At 46.5% G+C, this 19,594-nt stretch overlaps 1 protein-coding gene across 2 annotated transcripts in view; it reads left to right on the top strand.

Moving 5' to 3' along the window:
• UCHL5 (ubiquitin C-terminal hydrolase L5) overlaps positions 1-19,594 on the top strand; it is a 164,883-nt gene that overhangs the window by 50,215 nt on the left and 95,074 nt on the right. For both annotated transcript variants that reach the window (XM_044301278.1, XM_044301277.1), the window contains exon 6: positions 1,268-1,398. In XM_044301278.1, the coding sequence (XP_044157213.1) occupies positions 1,268-1,398 (131 nt within the window). The remainder of the gene's footprint in view (positions 1-1,267; positions 1,399-19,594) is intronic.

Here is a 19,594-nt window from a genome sequence, read left to right as displayed (position 1 = left end):
GATTTTAATATTCTTTGCATATCTTCTGAGCAAATAAAGTACCCTGTTTTTATTGAGTGCTCAATCGACCTACGTTTTTCCCCCGATAGAAAATTGAAACATGCGGCACTCTCCTTTGTTTTAAGTTATCTGGCACTTTGTTCTATGTTGTGCCATTCCACCATTATTTCTACTAGACATCTGTGAATTAATTGCCAGCTCTTTGCCAGGTCCAACCAGGTTTTAGTACTTGAAGTGTGTCTCTGCACATTCTGAACCTACTGCCACTGATTGGATTGCTGCGGACTGTGCAGGGACACATTCCAAAATGATAATACCTAGTTGGACCATTACTGCAGAATGCTGGCAATTCATTTATAAACTTCAAATGGGAATAATAGAGAAGTAGCACACCAGAGGCTGAAGAGAGACTTGGAAGTGATTTACGTACTGTCTTACTACATTGTTGGATTCACTCCTAAACTGCTCATTTTTTCGGTGTAATGTCCTCCATTACTGCTGCTTCTTATGGTGTGCTACAGACAACAGAGCAGGTATTGCTCTTTATCCATGTTTGGTCTTGTAGCAGACATGTGTTGTACAGTGAAATTGCTGGGCACAAATCCATGTAACATCCAAACGTCAGGGCTGGTAGCACAGGGTCAGTAGGATGATCAAGCACTGGTCAGGCGGCAGAGGGGCAGAATCCAGGAATCAGGCAGATTATAGCACCGTTGCAGGGTCTTGCAAGCTAGTAAACTTATTGTTCATGCAGAGAATGAGGCAAACAACATATATAGCAGAACCTGACTAACACATTCTTTTAGCCGCATTTTATTTTTATTTTTTTGGGGTTGCACACAGGTCCATTTATTTCTGTGTGACCATTCCACTAATTGAAAACCATGTCCTATTGTCCATTTTGCGGACGAGATTAGCCAGTTCTAGATAAAATGAGGCATGCACATGGCCGGCTCCATATAATATGCGTCTCTGCTGTTTGTGAACAGCAAAATGTATATGGATGTGTGCCTGAGGCCTTTTACAAACTGTAATACGAATAAAAAATATGGACAGATATATTTATTTATTTTTGCAGAACTTTCTGTGACTGCAGATTACTTCCATTCATTTGTATAGGGCTTGCAGAAATCATTGTACTTTCTGCCAAAACAACGCTATTCATATGAATAGAAAAGATTGTCACTGGCAGAAATGTTCTGCAACAAAATCTGCCATCTGTGAGCTGCAGAAATAAAACTGTCACATTTTTCTATTTTTCTTACAGGCAACAAATGTTTGAATTTGATGCAAAGTCTTCAGCTAAAGATGATGATGCTTTTCACTTTGTCAGCTATGTCCCTGTAAATGGAAGATTGTACGAGTTGGATGGTTTGAGGGATGGACCAATCGACCTTGGTATGACCAAACTTTTTTATAATGGCTTTTAAAACAATTTCTGTCATTATATACAACAGAAAATATACATTTTTCAACAAAATTTGTTTGAAAATAACAAACTACTGGCAATACGCTGAACTTGCATAATATTTGTTACCGTAACCCGTAGGATACGTAGCCCGATCAGCTGCAGGGGTCCGGCAGTCACTGATAGCCGGACACCTGCTCTATGCGCCGTCATTGGTGAAAAGACAGATGCAATTTCCATTGTTGGGGTAAGTCAGGGTCTCTTCAAATAAGAAGTGATGCCTAAAAAAACATTCTAGCAAAATCTGCCTCCAAAATCCATATGGCACTCCTTTCCTTCTGACCACTGCCATGTGCCCCTACAGCAGTTTACTACCACATATGGGGTATTTCTGTAAACTGCAGAATCTGAGTAATGTTTATTGGGGTTTATTTTGCTGTTAAACCTTTTGAAAAAATTTATTTAATTTTTTTTTACCAAAAACGTAAAATTTTTAAATTTCACCTCCATTTCTTTTAATTCTTGTGGAACACCTCACGGGTTAACAAAGTTTGTAACATCAGTTTTGAATAATTTCAGGGTGTAGTTTCTAAAATGGGGTAATTTATGGGTGGTTTCCATTACATAAGCCCTTAAAGCTTCTAAAATTCAAAGCCTTCTAACATCCTAAAAAATTAAATGACATTTACAAAATTATGCCAACATAAAACAGATATATGGGGAATGTTGCTTGATAACTATTCTATGAGGTATTAGGCTACCGTATTAGGCAACCGTCTGCATACGTTATTAACGGATCCGGTTGTATTATCTCTAAAATGGCCAAAACTGATCCATCTCTAAAAAAACATTGTATGTCAATGAGGGACAGATCCATTTTCTTTTGGGTCAGTGAAAACTCATCCGTCACCATTGACTTATAGTGCGAGTCATGACGGATCAGTCTTTATCATTTTCCCAGGACGCACTCAGAAATGCTGCTTAGAGGGTTTTTGTGTGCGTCATGGGAACCACATAAAACTGAGCAGAATGCTTTCTGGTGCACTCCGTTCCTTCAGCTCAGTTTTGTCCCCATTGACAATGAATGGGGACAATACTGAAGTGTCTTCCCCGCTATTGAGATCCTATGATGGATCTCGTTAGTGGAAAGCAAAATGCTGATGTGAAAGTAGCCTTACTATCTGTCTTAAAAGTAGAGAAATTCAAATTTAGAAAATTGAGCATTTTAATTTTGGATTATTTTACAAATAAAGGTGAAATATATTGATTCAAATTTACCACTGTCAAGTACAATGTGTCACGAGAAAACCGTCTCAGAATGGCTTGGATAAGTAAAAGCGTTCCAAAGTTATTACCACATAAGGCCTCTTTCACACTTGCGTTGTCCGGATCCGGCGTGTACTCCACTTGCCGGAATTACACGCCGGATCCGGAAAAACGCAAGTGTACTGAAAGCATTTGAAGACGGATCCATCTTCAAAATGCGTTCAGTGTTACTATGGCAGCCAGGACGCTATTAAAGTCCTGGTTGCCATAGTAGGAGCGGGGAGCGGTATACTTACAGTCCGTGCGGCTCCCGGGGCGCTCCAGAATGACGTCAGAGCGCCCCATGCGCACGGATGATGTGCCATGCGATCACATGATCCATGCGCTTGGGGCACCCCGGGAGCCGCACGGACGGTAAGTATGCTGCTCCCCCGCTCCCCACTACACTTTACCATGGCTGCCAGGACTTTAGCGTCCTAGTAGCCATGGTAACCATTCAGAAAAAGCTAAACGTCGGATCCGGTAATGCGCCGAAACGACGTTTAGCTTAAGGCCAGATCTGGATCTGCCTTTCAATGGGCATTGATTCCGGATCCGGCCTTGCGGCAAGTCTTCAGGATTTTTGGCCAGAGCAAAAAGCGCAGCATGCTGCAGTATTTTCTCCGGCCAAAAAATGTTCCGTTCCGGAACTGAAGACATCCTGATGCATCCTGAACGGATTTCACTCCATTCAGAATGCATTAGGATAAAACTGATCAGGATTCTTCCGGCATAGAGCCCCGACGACGGAACTCTATGCCGGAAGAAAAGAACGCAAGTGTGAAAGAGCCCTAAAGTGACACATGTCAGATTTGCTAAATTTGGCCTGGGATTTAAGGTGAAAAGTGGCTCAGTACTGAAAGTTTTAAACCTTGTATTTTATAGCGGCGCTGTAAAGGTGGTCTGCCTAAAAGGCTTCTAAGGGTGAAAAACACCTTTAAGACTATCAACATCTTAAAGGCTCCTTTAAACAAGTAGATAATTGATTTAACCCCTTCCCGACCGCAATCCGTATATATACGTGATAGCTGCACATACCCCGTGCAGCTACCACGTATATAAACGTTCTGGCAGCTCTTTAACCACTTCAACCCCGCTAGCTGAAACCCCCTTAATGACCAGGCCACTTTTTACACTTCTGCACTACACTACTTTCACCGTTTATTGCTCGGCCATGCAACTTACCACCCAAATGAATTTTACCTCCTTTTCTTCTCACTAATAGAGCTTTCATTTGGTGGTATTTCATTGCTGCTGACATTTTTACTTTTTTGTTATTAATCAAAATTTAACGATTTTTTTGCAAAAAAATGACATTTTTCACTTTCGGTTGTAACATTTTGCAAAAAAAACGACATCCATATATAGATTTTTCGCTAAATTTATTGTTCTACATGTCTTTGATAAAAAAAAAAATGTTTGGGTAAAAATTATAGCATTTACAAACTATGGTACAAAAAAGTGAATTTCCGCTTTTTGAAGCAGCTCTGACTTTGAGCACCTGTCATGTTTCCTGAGGTTCTACAATGCCCAGACAGTACAAACACCCCACAAATGACCCCATTTTGGAAAGTAGACACCCTAAGGTATTCACTGATGGGCATAGTGAGTTCATAGAACTTTTTATTTTTTGTCACAAGTTAGCGGAAAATGATGATTTTTTTATTTATTTATTTTCTTACAAAGTCTCATATTCCACTAACTTGTGACAAAAAATAAAAACTTCCATGAACTCACTATGCCCATCACAAAATACCTTGGGGTGTCTTCTTTCCAAAATGGGGTCACTTGTGGGGTAGTTATACTGCCCTGGCATTCTAGGGGCCCAGATGTGTGAGAAGAAGTTTGCAATCAAAATCTGTAAAAAAAAATGACCGGTGAAATCCGAAAGGTGCACTTTGGAATGTGTGCCCCTTTTGCCCACCTAGGCTGCAAAAAAGTGTACACATCTGGTATCGCCGTACTCGGGAGAAGTTGGGGAATGTGTTTTGGGGTGTCATTTTACATATACCCATGCTGGGTGAGAGAAATATCTTGGCAAAAGACAACTTTTCCCATTTTTTTTTAATACAAAGTTGGCATTTGACAAATATATTTCTCTCACCCAGCATGGGTATATGTAAAATGACACCCCAAAACACATTCCCCAACTTCTCCTGAGTACGTCGATACCAGATGTGACACTTTTTTGCAGACTAGATTCGCAAAGCGGCCCAAATTCCTTTTAGGAGGGCATTTTTAGACATTTGGATCCCAGACTTCTTCTCACGCGTTAGGGCCCCTAAAAAGCCAAGGCAGTATAAATACCCCACTTTGGAAAGAAGACATCCCAAGGTATTCAATGAGGGGCATGGCGAGTTCATAGAAATTATATTTTTTTTTGCATGAGTTAGCGGAAATTGATTTTTTATTTTTTTTGTTTTTTCTCACGAAGTCTCACTTTCCGCTAACTTGGGTCAAAAATTTCAATCTTTCATGGACTCAATATGCCCCTCACGGAATACCTTGGGGTGTCTTCTTTCTGAAATGGGGTCACATGTGGGGTATTTATACTGCCCTGGCTTTTTAGGGGCCCTAAAGCGTGAGAAGAAGTCTGGAATATAAATGTCTAAAAAATGTTACGCATTTGGATTCCGTGAGGGGTATGGCGAGTTCATGTGAGATTTTATTTTTGGACACAAGTTAGTGGAATATGAGACTTTGTAAGAGAAAAAAAATAATAATAATAAAAAATATTTCCGCTAACTTGGGCCAAAAAAATGTCTGAATGGAGCCTTACAGGGGGGTGATCAATGACAGGGGGGTGATCACCCATATAGACTCCCTGATCACCCCCCTGTAAGGCTCCATTCAAACGTCCGTATGATTTTTACGGATCCACGGATACATGGATCGGATCCGCAAAACACATACGGATGTCTGAATGGAGCCTTACAGGGGGGGGTGATCAATGACAGGGGGTGAACAGGGAGTGTATATGAGGTGATCACCCCCCTGTCATTGATCACCCCCCTGTAAGGCTCCATTCAGACGTCCGTATGTGTTTTGCGGATCCGATCCATGGATCCGTAAAAATCATACGGACGTCTGAATGGAGCCTTACAGGGGGGTGATCAATGACAGGGAAGTGATCAGGAAGTCTATATGGGTGATCACCCCCTTGTCATTGATCACCCCCCTGTAAGTCTCCATTCAGACGTCCATATGCGTTTTGCGGATCCGATCCATGTGTCCGTGGATCCGTAAAAATCATACGGACGTCTGAATGGAGCCTGACGGGGGGGTGATCAATGACAGGGGGGGTGATCAATGACAGGGGGGGTGATCAATGACAGGGGGGGTGATCAATGACAGGGGGGTGATCAGGGGTGATCAGTGGTTCATAAAGGGTTAATAAGTGACAGGGGGGGGGGTGTAGTGTAGTGGTGTTTGGTGCTACTTTACTGAGCTACCTGTGTCCTCTGGTGGTCGATCCAAACAAAAGGGACCACCAGAGGACCAGGTAGCAGGTATATTAGACGCTGTTATCAAAACAGCGTCTAATATACCTGTTAGGGGTTAAAAAAATCGATCGCCGCTGGCAGGCTGGAGATCCACTCGCTTACCTTCCATTCCTGTGAGCGCGCGCGCCTGTGTGCGCGCGTTCACGGGAAATCTCGGCTCTTGCGGGAGGACGCGTATATGCGTCCACCCAGAAGAGCAGGGCCGCCGGCAGGACGCAATCCTGCGTACGGCGGTCCTGTAGCGGTTAATCCAAGCGCTGCAAAGCGCTTGGATTAAAGCTTCTGCCCCTGCACTGCTGCTGTCACGGACAGCATACAGTGCAGTAATGCCGGCAAGGGACCAATCAGAGTGGCCCCTTGCCGGCAATCAATCAGATTGGTTAGTCTGCACAGACTAACCAATCGGATTGAGGCAGTGAAAAAATGCCGGTTTCAGGCTCTGATCTGCGCTCTGCATCTGTGCCCCCTCATCTGCCCCACCTTGACTCCAGTGCCCACAGTGCCTCACAGTCCGCCCCCTCCCCGCCCCATACATTCCTCCTGCTGCCCACCTCCCTCAATGCTGGCCGTGACACCCTCCCCCCCCCCCCCCTCCTTCCAGCACTGCCCCCCGCTCGGTCCCCCTGCTGTGTTTGATGGCGACGGCTCCAATTCCTGAGCCGCTGCCATCATCAGAGTGTCAGCTCTATGCTGACACTCTGCTGTAACCCCATAGATGCCCCGCCTTTGCCACCTACAGGGCATTTGATTGTATTACACTTTGCAATGCAAGAGCATTGCAAAGTATAGTACAGCCATCAGCCCCACTGGATCTTCAAGATCCAAAAGGGACTTGATAAAAAAAAATAAAAAATAAAAGTTATAATAAATAAAAATGTAAAAAAAAAAAAAAATACACATATTAGGTATCACTGCGTCCGTAACGACCGTCTCTAAAAAGATATCACATGATAGACCCTGTCCGACAAACACCATAAAAAAAAAACTGTGTAAACAAATATGCCATTTTTGTCACCTTACATCACAAAAAGTGCAACAGCAAGCGATCAAAAAGGCGAATGACCCCCCCAAATAGTACCAATCAAACAGTCACCTCATCCCTCAAAAAATTATACGCTATTTAACCCCTTAAGGACTCAGCCCTATTTCACTTTAAGCACTTGGCCATTTTTTACAAATCTGACCAGTGTCACTTTAAGTGCTGATAACTTTAAAACGCTTGGACTTACCCAGGCCGTTCTGAGATTGTGTTTTTTTTCTCACATATTGCACTTCATGACACTCCTAAAATTGGGTCAAAAAAATTTTGGGCATTAAAAAATACCATATTTACCAAAAATTTGGAAAAATTTGCAAATTTCAAAGTTTCTGTTTCTCTACTTCTGTAATACATAGTAGTAACCCCAAAAAATGTGATGACTTTACATTCCCCATATGTCTACTTCATGTTTGTAGCATTTTGGGAATTATATTTTATTTTTTGGGGATGTTACAAGGCTTAGAAGTTTAAAAGCAAATTTTTTAATTTTTCAGAAATCTTCAAAATCCCACTTTTTATGGACCAGTTCAGGTTTGAAGTCACTTTGTGAGGCTTACATAATAGAATCAGCCCAAAATTGACCCCATTTTAGAAACTACACTCTCAAGGTTTTCAAAACTGTTTTTACAAACTTTGTTAAGCCTTTAGGTCTTCCACAAGACTTCATGGCAAATGGTGATAAATTTTATGAATTTAGATTTTTTTTGAAAATTTTTCCAATATAATCAATTTTTTCCTGGAAAAAAACAAGGGTTAACTGCCGAACAAAGCTCAAAATGGGTTGCCCTGATTCTGTAGTTTGCAGAAACACCCCATATGTGGTCGTAAACTACTGTTTGGCCAAACAGGAAGACCTAGAAGGAGGGGAACACCATATGGGTTTTGCAAGGCAGATTTTGCAGGACTGGTTTTGTTTATACCATGTCCCATTTGAAGCCCCCTGTTGCACCCCTAGAATAGAAATTTCAAAAAAGTGACTCCAGCTGAGAAAGTACACCCCTCAAGGTATTCAAAACTGGTTTTGCAAACTTTGTTAACCCTTTAGAGTTAATGGCAGATGGAGAAACAATTTAGAAATTTCTATTTTTTGGAAAATTTTCCATTTTAACCCTTACTTTATTACTGAGAAAAAATGGGTTAACAGCCAAACAAAAACTCAAAATGGGTTGCCCTGATTCTGTAGTTTGCAGAAACACCCCATATGTGGTGGTAAACTACTATTTGGCTAAACGGCAGGACATAGAAGAAGGGGAACGCCATATGGTTTTTGGAAGGCAGATTTTTCTGGACTGGTTTATTTACACCATGTACCCTTTCAAGCCCCCCGTTGCACCCCTAGAGTAGAAACTCCATAAAAGTGACCCCATCTAGGAAACTACGGGATAAGGTGGTTGTTGTTTTCGGACTATTTTAGGGGTAAATATGATTTTTAGTTGCTCTATATTACTCTTTTTTGAAGCAAGGTAACAAAAAATTGTAATTCTAAAATTGTTTCTACATTCGCTATTTAGTTTTGTGGAACACCTAAGGGGTTAACCTAGTTTGTAAAGTAACTTTTGAATACCTTAAGGGGTGTAGTTTCTTAGATGGGGTCCCTTTTTTCTCGCCCAATTTCCTTGGGGGACACAGAAGACCTTGGGTATAGCTCATCTCCCTAGGAGGCGTGACACTAAGTGAGAACTGTTAAGCCCCTCCTCCACAGCTATACCCTCAGCCTGGAGAGAGAGACTGCCAGTTTTTGCTTAGTGTCCAAGGAGGCAAGACACTCCCTGCTACTGCAGGGCTGTTTTTCTCCTGTTTGGTTTTTAGTTTTGATTTTTGCTTTTTGCTTTTGTCTTTTTCTTCAGAACATCAGGGACAACAGAGACGCACTAGACCTCTCTGTTTCTCCCGGGGTCGAGCTGCGCCAGTGCCGGTCATCCGCACTGCTGCCTCCCCCACAGAAGGCAAGGTGGACCAGGGCAGCCCAGCTCCCCTGCATCCCGCCAGCGCAAGGGTCGCCCGCACGCCAAGTCCCTCTTCCAGCGTCCTGCCACTACGGTGCCAGTAGCTGAAGGGGCGACCCTGCTGGAACGGACCGAGGGTGAAGACAGCTGTGGTAAGAGAGAGGCTTCTCCAGCCCTACGTTCCCCTCATTCCCTCCCCGGTCTCCTGCGTGCTGGACCCCCATACTGGTCCCTGCTGGACCCTGAGGTGTCGTTGGGAACAGCCATTTTTCTGGCTCCAGGGCTGTCTCTCATATCCAGCTGTTGCCCAATAATCATATAGCCCCACACCACCACCATACTGGTGACCGCGGGGCGACTATACACTGCCCCTTCATAGGGCATTGCACAGGGGTGAGCAATGGATGGCTGTGGAGGAATTCTGCTTTAGGACCGGAGACCCGCTCCTAGCTGCCTCTGACACAGGGGTTATGCCGGCCCTCCCCCTTACTGGTCGCAGATTCAGTACAGGGGGCCCGCGCTGACTGCCCTGTCCCTCCTCCACGGGCGCCGTTAGGGCAGGGGGTGCAGTGCTGGACTTCAGGGTCCCCCCCCCGCCCTCCTTACCGGTGTCTAGGGCCAAGGGCCCGCTCCAGAAGCTGCCGGCTCCAGAAGCTGCCGGACGCAAGGCCCTCACTGCCTGCATGTACTGAGCGCGATGCCCCAGCAGGCCCCGGCTGACTGTTGAGGCTTCCGGTCGGCCGGGAGCCGCAAACTTTTGACCCAGGCTTCAGCCTGCTCGGCCGCAATCCGGCCCCTTTGTCTCGGCCGGCCCGCGGGGTGGACACCCGCGGCCGTTAGTGCATGCGTCTGCCGGCTCCCGGCCGGGTGCCGCAAACCTTTGACCCAGGCTTCGGCCTGCACGGCCGCAATCCGGCCCTTTGTCTCTGCCGGCCCGCGGGGTGGGCACCCGCGGGCCGTTAGTGCATGCGTCAGCCGGCTCCCTCCCGGTCCCGGCCGACCGCCGGTACTCCCGGTCGGCCGGGCGCCGCGAAAATCTAGGCCCCGGCTTCTCGGCCTACTAGGCCACAAACTTCCAGCCTCAGTTGGAGGGGGCGGGAACTTCTCGCGGCGCGAATTCTTCCCGCCTGGAGGTCCCCCGCCCCCAGGGGATCGCAGCGCCGCCCCTAGGCCGGATGTTTTGTTAACCTGTTGGGTACCGGCCACCAGGGGCCGGCTCCCATCTAGAGGACACCCTCTATGTTCTGGGCTTCCTGGTGGGCCTGTGTGAGATTGTGCCCCTGTATGGTGGCCCCTTTTTTGCCTCAGAGTGGCTGTGTTTTTAAGAAAAAAAAAAAAAAAAAAAAGTTAATAAATAACGGAATGGTTGCGCAGGACGCTGCAGCCTGATGCAGTAGTGCTGGCCGCACGCTATGCCCCCCTTCCGTAGGCGGCATGTTGCGCTCCTCGGCTGCGGTTCTGGCCAGCTACATGTTCCCCTTCTAGGCGGACCCTTGCCATCTCCCGGGATGCGGCGCTGACCAAGGGCAGGCGCCCCGTCTATAGGCAGAACGTCGCCTCTCCAGTTACAGGTTGGCCATGTGCATCACTCTCACTGGATTTAATGCCGGACAGGTGCATGACCCCCTTCTGGGGCAGAAGAATTGCACTCTCACCAGATACGGTGCTGGCCATGTACATGACCCCTCAAGGAGCACGGCACTCTCACTGGATTCCTGCCGGCCATGTGTGTATCCCCCTTCTAGGGCGGTACGCTGCACTCTCACTGGGTTCGCTGTCGGCCATGGGTATAAAACATGTGCACGTCCCCCTTCCATATGCGGAACACTGCACTCATTGGGTTCACTGCCGGCCATGTGCACGTCCCCCTTCCATAAGCGGAACGCTGCACTCTCAATGGATTCGCTGCCGGCCTTGTGCATGACTCCCTTCCATAAGCGGTAGGCTGCACTCTCATTGGTTTCACTGCCGGCCTTGAGCATGCCTCCTTCTCTCGGGTGGCATACATACTCTTCCTGGCTGGGGTTGTTCTCTCGCGGTAGGTTGCTGGCCACGTGCTTGACCCCCTTCCATGGCGGGGTGCTTGCACTCTCACCGGATCCGCTGCCAGTCATAGGCATGGCCCCCCCCCCCCTTCCTTGGGCGGTGTACCGCACTCTCGCTGGCTTTGCTGCCGGCATGGGCATGCCTCCTCTCCTCAGGCGACATACATGCACCTTCACTGACGGTGTTTGTTCTTGCGCCAGTACGTTGCTGGCCATGTGCATGGCCCCGTCCGTGGCGGGGTGCTCGCGCTCTCCTGGGATGCGATGCTGCCGTGTGCGGTTCATTGCACCCTCACCGAATACGTTGCTGGCCAGGAGCATGGCCCTCTAAACATGGGTGCGCTGCTTGCACTCCCTTTAGAAACGGTGCTGGCCTTGTGCATGACCACTTCTCGTTCCGTGGGCGGTAATTTGCGCGCTCATGAGATTCACGGCTGTCCTTCTATATGCTGTACTGGACGTTCCCCTTTCATTGGCAAACTACTCGTTGCACTCTCACAAAATTCGGTGTTGGGTGGATTATTGCACAATAATTTAATGCCCGGATAATCCTGTGCATGCCCTTCCCCCTTCACTAGGTCCTTTGGTGCGGGCCTTTGCACTCTTGCCGTCTGCAGAGTTTGCCAGGTGCTTTTCTCCCCCCTTTTCTGGGCGGACTGCTTGCGTTCCATAGCATGCCCCCTGTACTAGCCTTGTGCATAACTCCCTTTCGGGTTGCACTTGTACTTCCATGGATACTGTGGGATGCTTGGCTGTGCGCTCTGTGCGTTGTTTGGGCCGTGTTTGCCTTCTCCTCCCGTGGGTGGGTTGGCCTTCTCGCTGCCTGCGGTTTGCTAGTACGTATGCCTCCCTTCCTCCTGCGACATACTTTTTTCTCTTGGGGTGAGGCTGCTTGTCGCTAGCTTTGCACTCTTTTCTGAAGAGGTCATTCTGTCCACCTGTATGAGCCTAAGGTGTTGTCCAGCACACAACAAATGAATGCCCAATGTATTCACCGCTGTATACCTTGTATATACAGACGTGGACAAAATTGTTGGTACCCTTTGGTCAATGAAAGAAAAAGTCACAATGGTCACAGAAATAACTTTAATCTGACAAAAGTAATAATAAATTAAAATTCTATAAATGTTAACCAATGAAAGTCAGACATTGTTTTTCAACCATGCTTCAACAGAATTATGTAAAAAAATAAACTCATGAAACAGGCATGGACAAAAATGATGGTACCCCTAACTTAATATTTTGTTGCGCAACCTTTTGAGGCAATCACTGCAATCAAACGCTTCCTGTAACTGTCAATGAGACATCTGCACCTCTCAGCAGGTATTTTGGCCCACTCCTCATGAGCAAACTGCTCCAGTTGTGTCCGGTTTGAAGGGTGCCTTTTCCAGACTGCATGTTTCAGCTCCTTCCAAAGATGCTCAATAGGATTGAGGTCAGGGCTCATAGAAGGCCACTTTAGAATAGTCCAATTTTTTCCTCTTAGCCATTCTTGGGTGTTTTTAGCGGTGTGTTTTGGGTCATTGTCCTGTTGCAAGACCCATGACCTGCGACTGAGACCAAGCTTTCTGACACTGGCTAGTACATTTCTCTCTAGAATTCCTTGATAGTCTTGAGATTTCATTGTACCCTGCACAGATTCAAGACACCCTGTGCCAGACGCAGCAAAGCAGCCCCAGAACATAACAGAGCCTCCTCCATGTTTCACAGTAGGGACAGTGTTCTTTTCTTGATATGCTTCATTTTTTCGTCTGTGAACATACAGCTGATGTGCCTTGGCAAAAACTTCGATTTTTGTCTCATCTGTCCACAGGACATTCTCCCAGAAGCTTTGTGGCTTGTCAACATGTAGTTTGGCATATTCCAGTCTTGCTTTTTTATGATTCGTTTTCAACAATGGTGTCCTCCTTGGTCGTCTCCCATGTAGTCCACTTTGGCTCAAACAACGACGGATGGTGCGATCTGACACTGATGTTCCTTGAGCATGAAGTTCACCTTGAATCTCTTTAGAAGTCTTTCTAGGCTCTTTTGTTACCATTCGGATTATCCGTCTCTTAGATTTGTCATCAATTTTCCTCCTGCGGCCACGTCCAGGGAGGTTGGCTACAGTCCCATGGATCTTAAACTTATGAATAATATGTGCAACTGTACTCACAGGAACATCTAGTTGCTTGGAGATGGTCTTATAGCCTTTACCTTTAACATGCTTGTCTATAATTTTCTTTCTGATCTCTTGAGACAGCTCTTTCCTTTGCTTCCTCTGGTCCATGTCGAGTGTGGTACACACCATATCACCAAACAACACAGTGATTACCTGGAGCCATATATATAGGCCCAATGGCTGATTACAAGGTTGTAGACACCTGTGATGCTAATTAGTGGACACACCTTGAATTAACATGTCCCTTTGGTCACATTATGTTCTGTGTTTTCTAGGGGTACCATCATTTTTGTCCATGCCTGTTTCATGAGTTTATTTTTTTACATAATTCTGTTGAAGCATGGTTGAAAAACAATGTCTGACTTTCATTGGTTAACATTTATAGAATTTTAATTTATTATTACTTTTGTCAGATTAAAGTTATTTCTGTGACCATTGTGACTTTTTCTTTCATTGACCAAAGGGTACCAACAATTTTGTCCACGTCTGTATGTAGACGGGCTCTGCTGGCTCGCTACTGCACCGAGCTGGGTGGCACTCATTTTCTGGTGTGGTCCCGTTGTGACTGCACCAGCCATGTTCATTGGCCCTTCCACCTGGGGGGTGTTCGGGGTACCTTGATGCGTACCCGTTCGTCCTCCCGTGACATTGCTTCCCCGCGCAAGCCGTCGGGTCAAGAGCGTTGTCTTTGGCGCCTTCTGCACTTCAGTCTGATCTGCTACCAGGAACAGACCGCTCCTCTCGGGTAGGGTCACCCAACTTCTCTTGGGTGCTCGTCTATCCAGGTCTGAGGGACCTCCACTTTTGGGTTCTTCAGGGTTTTCGCCTTCTGCGAGGCGATCTGCAGGTCGTCTCACAGAGTAGCGGGTATTCGGCTTTTGAACTGTCCTGTGGCTTCCCTGTTTGCCATTCCTCCTTTCGGTTTGGAGGGTGTTATGCCGGCCTCTGTCTCGACTGCTTTTCCTCGCTGGCTCGGTTGTTTTGGCTTCCTCTCTGAGTTTGTCACTCCGAGGTGGCTTCTGCACCGGCCAGGCCTCAGAGGCTGTTTTTGTCATTGCCCCCTCCCCTTCGGGGGTGAGCATGGTTGTTCATTTGGATGGTTCCGGGGTTACTTGTGGTCTCGTACCGTCTCCCTCGTTTTCGCTGGCAGTACTAGCTGTGTGCCTGTTTGCCAGGCCTATTGCGTTCTGTCCTCCCGCTGGGTGCAGATTGCCTTTCCATTCTGGGCATATGGTCCTACTGGACTTACCTTTTCGGTAACTTGGGAGGACTACCCTTCGGTCACGGTTGTCCTTGACTTTCCCTCACCAGGACTGGAGAACTCCTTCCTGTGGTGGCTACGTCGACTTGGACTTTGGCCTGTCTTGTCCTGGCATCTGTCGGCTGCTGGGTGGACCCTTCCGGTTTCTTCCGTCTGTCCTTCTGCTCACCCACTCCGGTTGGATACGGGACTATGTTGTTCGGGGGCCGACGGGAGTTTTCTTCCGACCCTTGGGCCGTGTTACTGGTCTGCGCCTGATCACATTGGTTTTTTTTTTTTTTTTTCCCGCTTGCCAGGCGATTCCTGCGAGCGCGCTGGTGTTCGCTCCCGACTGTGCTTCGTCCGGGTTCGGTTGTCGGACTTAGGGTTCTTGACTAGGTTTTTGTGGTAAGTGGGGCATTCCCCCACTCTGCCTTCTCTCCCTTGGTTCTGTCTTTCTCTAGTCCGGCCTGACCCTGGGACTGGGACTCTGTTACTGAAGTGTCAAGTGTCGGCGCTGTCCTTCCCCTTGCAGCGTTTTCTGGCCCTCCTGGGCCTGTCATGACCTTCTTCCACAGAGTGGCTCTTTGGTTCCTCTGTACCGTTCCCTGGTACCGCCCTGGGAACTACACACGGAGCTCTTGGCGCTCCACTCTTTCCCTTGGTGCCGTTGTAGGAGTTCTCCCTACTCCTGCTGTCCTGTACAGTTGTGTTTTCTGTTGCCATCATGTCTGATGGGTGGCCCTTCGTGTTCTGTGCCCTCTGTCCTTTTCCAGGACGGGGCTGTTTCTCCATCCCGTCCCTTCCTTCTGAGGGTGGTATCTGCCTTATCTACGAGGCTTTGGTCATCCCCTTCCCGTCTCCGGGAACGGGCGCTTCACCGCTTGGAGATTGTTTGGGTTTGCAGTTGTTACTTGGAGATCTCCGGCTCTTGTCTGCGTTCGGTCTCTTGTGTTTCCAGGATGTCCGCGCAAAGAGTTGACGGCCTCCAGGGTGGCTTTCCTTCGCTCTCTGTGTCTATTGCTGTGGTTACCGCACCAAGGGCAGGGTTCTGCTTTTGGTGTCACCGTTCATTTCAGCCGGAGCGGTCGGTGCCTCCTGGGCCGGAGGCATAAGGCTTCGGCCATGCTTTTGTGCAAGGAGGTCGCTGGTCTTCCTTGCACACCTTACTGGGTTCTACAGGGTGCGCACTGGGGCTTCGGCGTCTGCTGCCTTGGGCCGCCTGGTCTGCAGGCGGCGGTTTCTTGCTGCCTTCGGGTGCTTTGCCCTGGTGCTGTGGTCCCTCCCCTCTTGGACTGCTATTGAACGTCCCAAGGTCTTCTGTGTCCCCCAAGGAAATTGGGCGAGAAAACGAGATTTTTGTATAACTTACCAGTAAAATCTCTTTCTCGCTCTTTCCTTGGGGGACACAGCACCCACCCATTCTTTGTTTCCGAGTTTGTTTTACCCGTTGGGTAGTTGGCTTGTTGGTTCCACTTTTGGACTTTGCCTTTTCTCACTACTTGGACACGCAACTGGCAGTCTCTCTCTCCAGGCTGAGGGTATAGCTGTGGAGGAGGGGCTTAACAGTTCTCACTTAGTGTCACGCCTCCTAGGGAGATGAGCTATACCCAAGGTCTTCTGTGTCCCCCAAGGAAAGAGCGAGAAAGAGATTTTACTGGTAAGTTATACAAAAATCTCGTTTTTGAGTTACTAGTCTAGGCTACATCAGGGGTGTTAACCCTTGCTTTATTACCGGAAAAAAGGATTTAAATTGAATTTTTGCCCAAAAATGGGTGTTTTGGCACCGTTTTTATTTTATATTTTTAACGCTGTTCATCCGAGGGGTTTGGTCAAAAGTTATTTTTTCAGCGACGACTTTTACGCATGCGACGATGCCCAATATGTATGGCTCAGCCTCTCAGGCTTTGGAGACACTAAGCAGACATCCTAAAACTGCGGCCCTCCAGATGTTGTAAAACTACAATTCCCACCATGACCTGTTGATGGCTGTAGGTTGTCTGGGCATGCTGGGAGTTATAGTTTTACAACATCTGGAGGGCCGCAGTTTGAGGATGCCTGCACTAAAACTAATATTTTTTTTGGGGAAAAAAATTGTTTCCGTGTCTCCAAAGTCTGAGAGCCATAGTTTTTTATGTTCTCTAGGGGACTGTTGGGGATTATAAAAATCTAGTACTCCATGGAAGTGTGATACTCCCTGAAGCAATCGATAATGCAGAGGCCCGGATGATTGGGGCACGTGTCACATTGAGTTGTGGTGTCCTTCCGTATCCCCCTCCTGCGACACACTCTGCACTTTTTTTGGGTTCGTCCCTTCTTTCTAGTATGGGGGACCACACCTGGAAAGTGTTGGCCAGGGACGATCCGGGCGCCTCCAGTTCCCGAAGTACTCCGGCCTGCTCTTTCCCGGTCCGAAAAGATCAGGACCTTGAGGACTGCCTCATAGAACTAAAGGAATGTCCCTGTGCTGCCAGCGCTTCGGGATAGTACAAAAGAGTTGTACATGGCAACCTGTACCAAGTAGACCGCAACTTTTTTGTACCATGCCCGGGTTTTGCGCATGGCATTATATGGCTTGAGGACTTGATCAGAGAGATCAACTCCTCCCATATACTGATTGTAGTCGACGATACAATCTGGCTTGAGGACCGTTGCCGCGGTACCTCGCACAGAGACGGGGGTGGTGCTGTTACCGTGGATTGTGGACAGCATAAGGACATCCCTCTTGTCCTCATACCTGACCAGCAACAGGTTTCCAGTGGTAAGGGCACGGGTCTCACCCCTGGGGATAGGTACCTGGAGGGGGTAGGCAGGGAGGCCGCTTTGATTTTTCTGCACGGTCCCACAAGCAAACATGGATCTGGCAGCAAGGGACCTGAACAAGGGAATGCTGGTATAAAAGTTATCCACATACAAGTTGTAACCGTTATCCAGCAGTGGATTTTTTTTTTTCTAACTAACTTTTCCCTTCTATCCCTGCCTAATGGTGCCTCTCCCTCACTGACCCTAACCTACGTGGATGGCGATGGGTGCAGGAGTGTGATGGATGCCGATTAGGGGGGGGGGGGGACTCAGGAGCTGGTGCTGCAGGGTGCTCGTGCAGAACAGGAAGAGGAGGGGAGAGAGGAGCGCAGGAAGTTTGAATATCGTGCATCTCTCCCCTGCACCAATCAGCACCCTGGACAGCGGCATTCAGCACCAGGGCCAGCACCGCCTCTCCAAATGCACGGACTGTGATTGGTGGTGTGTACTCACGCCACCGATCAGTCTTTTTCCGGTTCATCGGGTTACCGGAGACCCGAATGGACCGGAAACGCAGAAAACCGCAGGTCAATTCAGACAAATGGACCCCCCGGCGTTGTTACAGGATGCCGGCTGAAAGATTCTGATTAACCCCCGCGGTGCCGGAATAGCGATTTAAAGTTAGGGCGTACCGATACGTCCTCAAGGGGTTAAGACAATCGCCCAAAAAATAAAAAAGCTATGGCTCTCAGACTATGGAGACACTAAAACATCATTTTTTTTGTTTCAGAAATGCTATTATTGTGTAAAACTTAAATAAATAAGAAAAAGTATACATATTAGGTATTGCCACGTCTGTAACGATCTGCTCTATAAAACTGTCACATGACCTAACCCCTCAGATAAATGCTGTAAAAATAAATAAAAACTGTTTCAAAACAGCCAATTTTTTTTGTCACCTTGCCCAATAAAGTGTAATAAATGAATGATCAAAAAATCCTATGTGCCCAAAAATGGTACCAATAAAAACCTCAACTCTTTCTACAAAAAACGAGCCCCTGCACAAGACAATCGGTAGAAAAATAAAAAACATATGGCGTTCAGAAAATGGACACACTTTATTATGTAAAACTGAAACAAACAAAGAAAGTAGACATATTTGATATCATTGCGTCCGTAACAACCTGCTCTATAAAAATAGCACATGATCTACCCTGTCAGATGAATCTTGTAAAAAAAAAAAAAAAGTGCCAAAACAGCCATTTTTCTGTTACCTTGCTTCACAAAAAACTTAATATAGAGCAATTAAAAATCATATGTACCCCAAAATAGTACCAATAAAACTGGCACCTCATCCCCTAGTTTCCAAAATAGGGTCACTTTTTGGGAGTTTCTACTGTATGGGTGCATCAGGGGGGCTTTAAATGGGAGATGACATTTAAAACCAGTTTAGCAAAATCTGCCTTCCAAAAACCATATGGCATTCCTTTTCTTCTGCGCCCTGCCGCACACCCTTACATCAGTTTACGACCACATGTGGGGTGTTTCTGTAAACCGCAGATTTTGGGTAATAAATGTTGAGTTTTAAATGTAATAAAATGGAAAATCTGCCCAAAAAGTGAAATTTAGAAATTTCATCTCCATTTTTCTTTTAATTCTTGTGGAACACCTAAAGGGTTAACAAAGTTTGTAAAATCAGTTTTGAGTAACTTGAGGGGTGTAGTTTCTACAATGGGGTAATTTATGGGCTGTTTCCACTATGTGAGCCTCACAAAGTGACTTTAGACCTGAACTGGTCCTTAAAAAGTGGTATTTGGAAATTTCCCTAAAAATTTTAAGAATAACTTCTAAGCCTTCTAAAATCGTCCTAAAAAAATAAAATGACATTTCCAAAATGATGCCAACATAAAGTAGACATATGGGAAATGTTAATTAATAAATATTTTATTAGGTATGACTTTCTGTTTTAGAAGCAGAGAAATTGAAATTTAGAAAATTTGAATTTTTCAATTTTCTTTTTAGAAATTTGGGATTTTTTTATATTGACCAAATATATTGACTCAAATTTTTGTAGTACAATGTGTCACGAGAAAACAATCTCAGAATTGCTTGAATAAATAAGTGTTCCAAAGCTATTACCACATAAAGTGACGCATGTCAGATTTGTAAATTTCGACCTGGACACTGGGGCATCAATGACCCTTG

Source organism: Bufo gargarizans, chromosome 7, assembly GCF_014858855.1.
Source record: "Bufo gargarizans isolate SCDJY-AF-19 chromosome 7, ASM1485885v1, whole genome shotgun sequence".
Lineage (NCBI taxonomy): Eukaryota > Metazoa > Chordata > Amphibia > Anura > Bufonidae > Bufo > Bufo gargarizans.
Note: the sequence above shows the minus strand (reverse complement) of the source record. Positions and strands in the feature narration are given on the sequence as shown.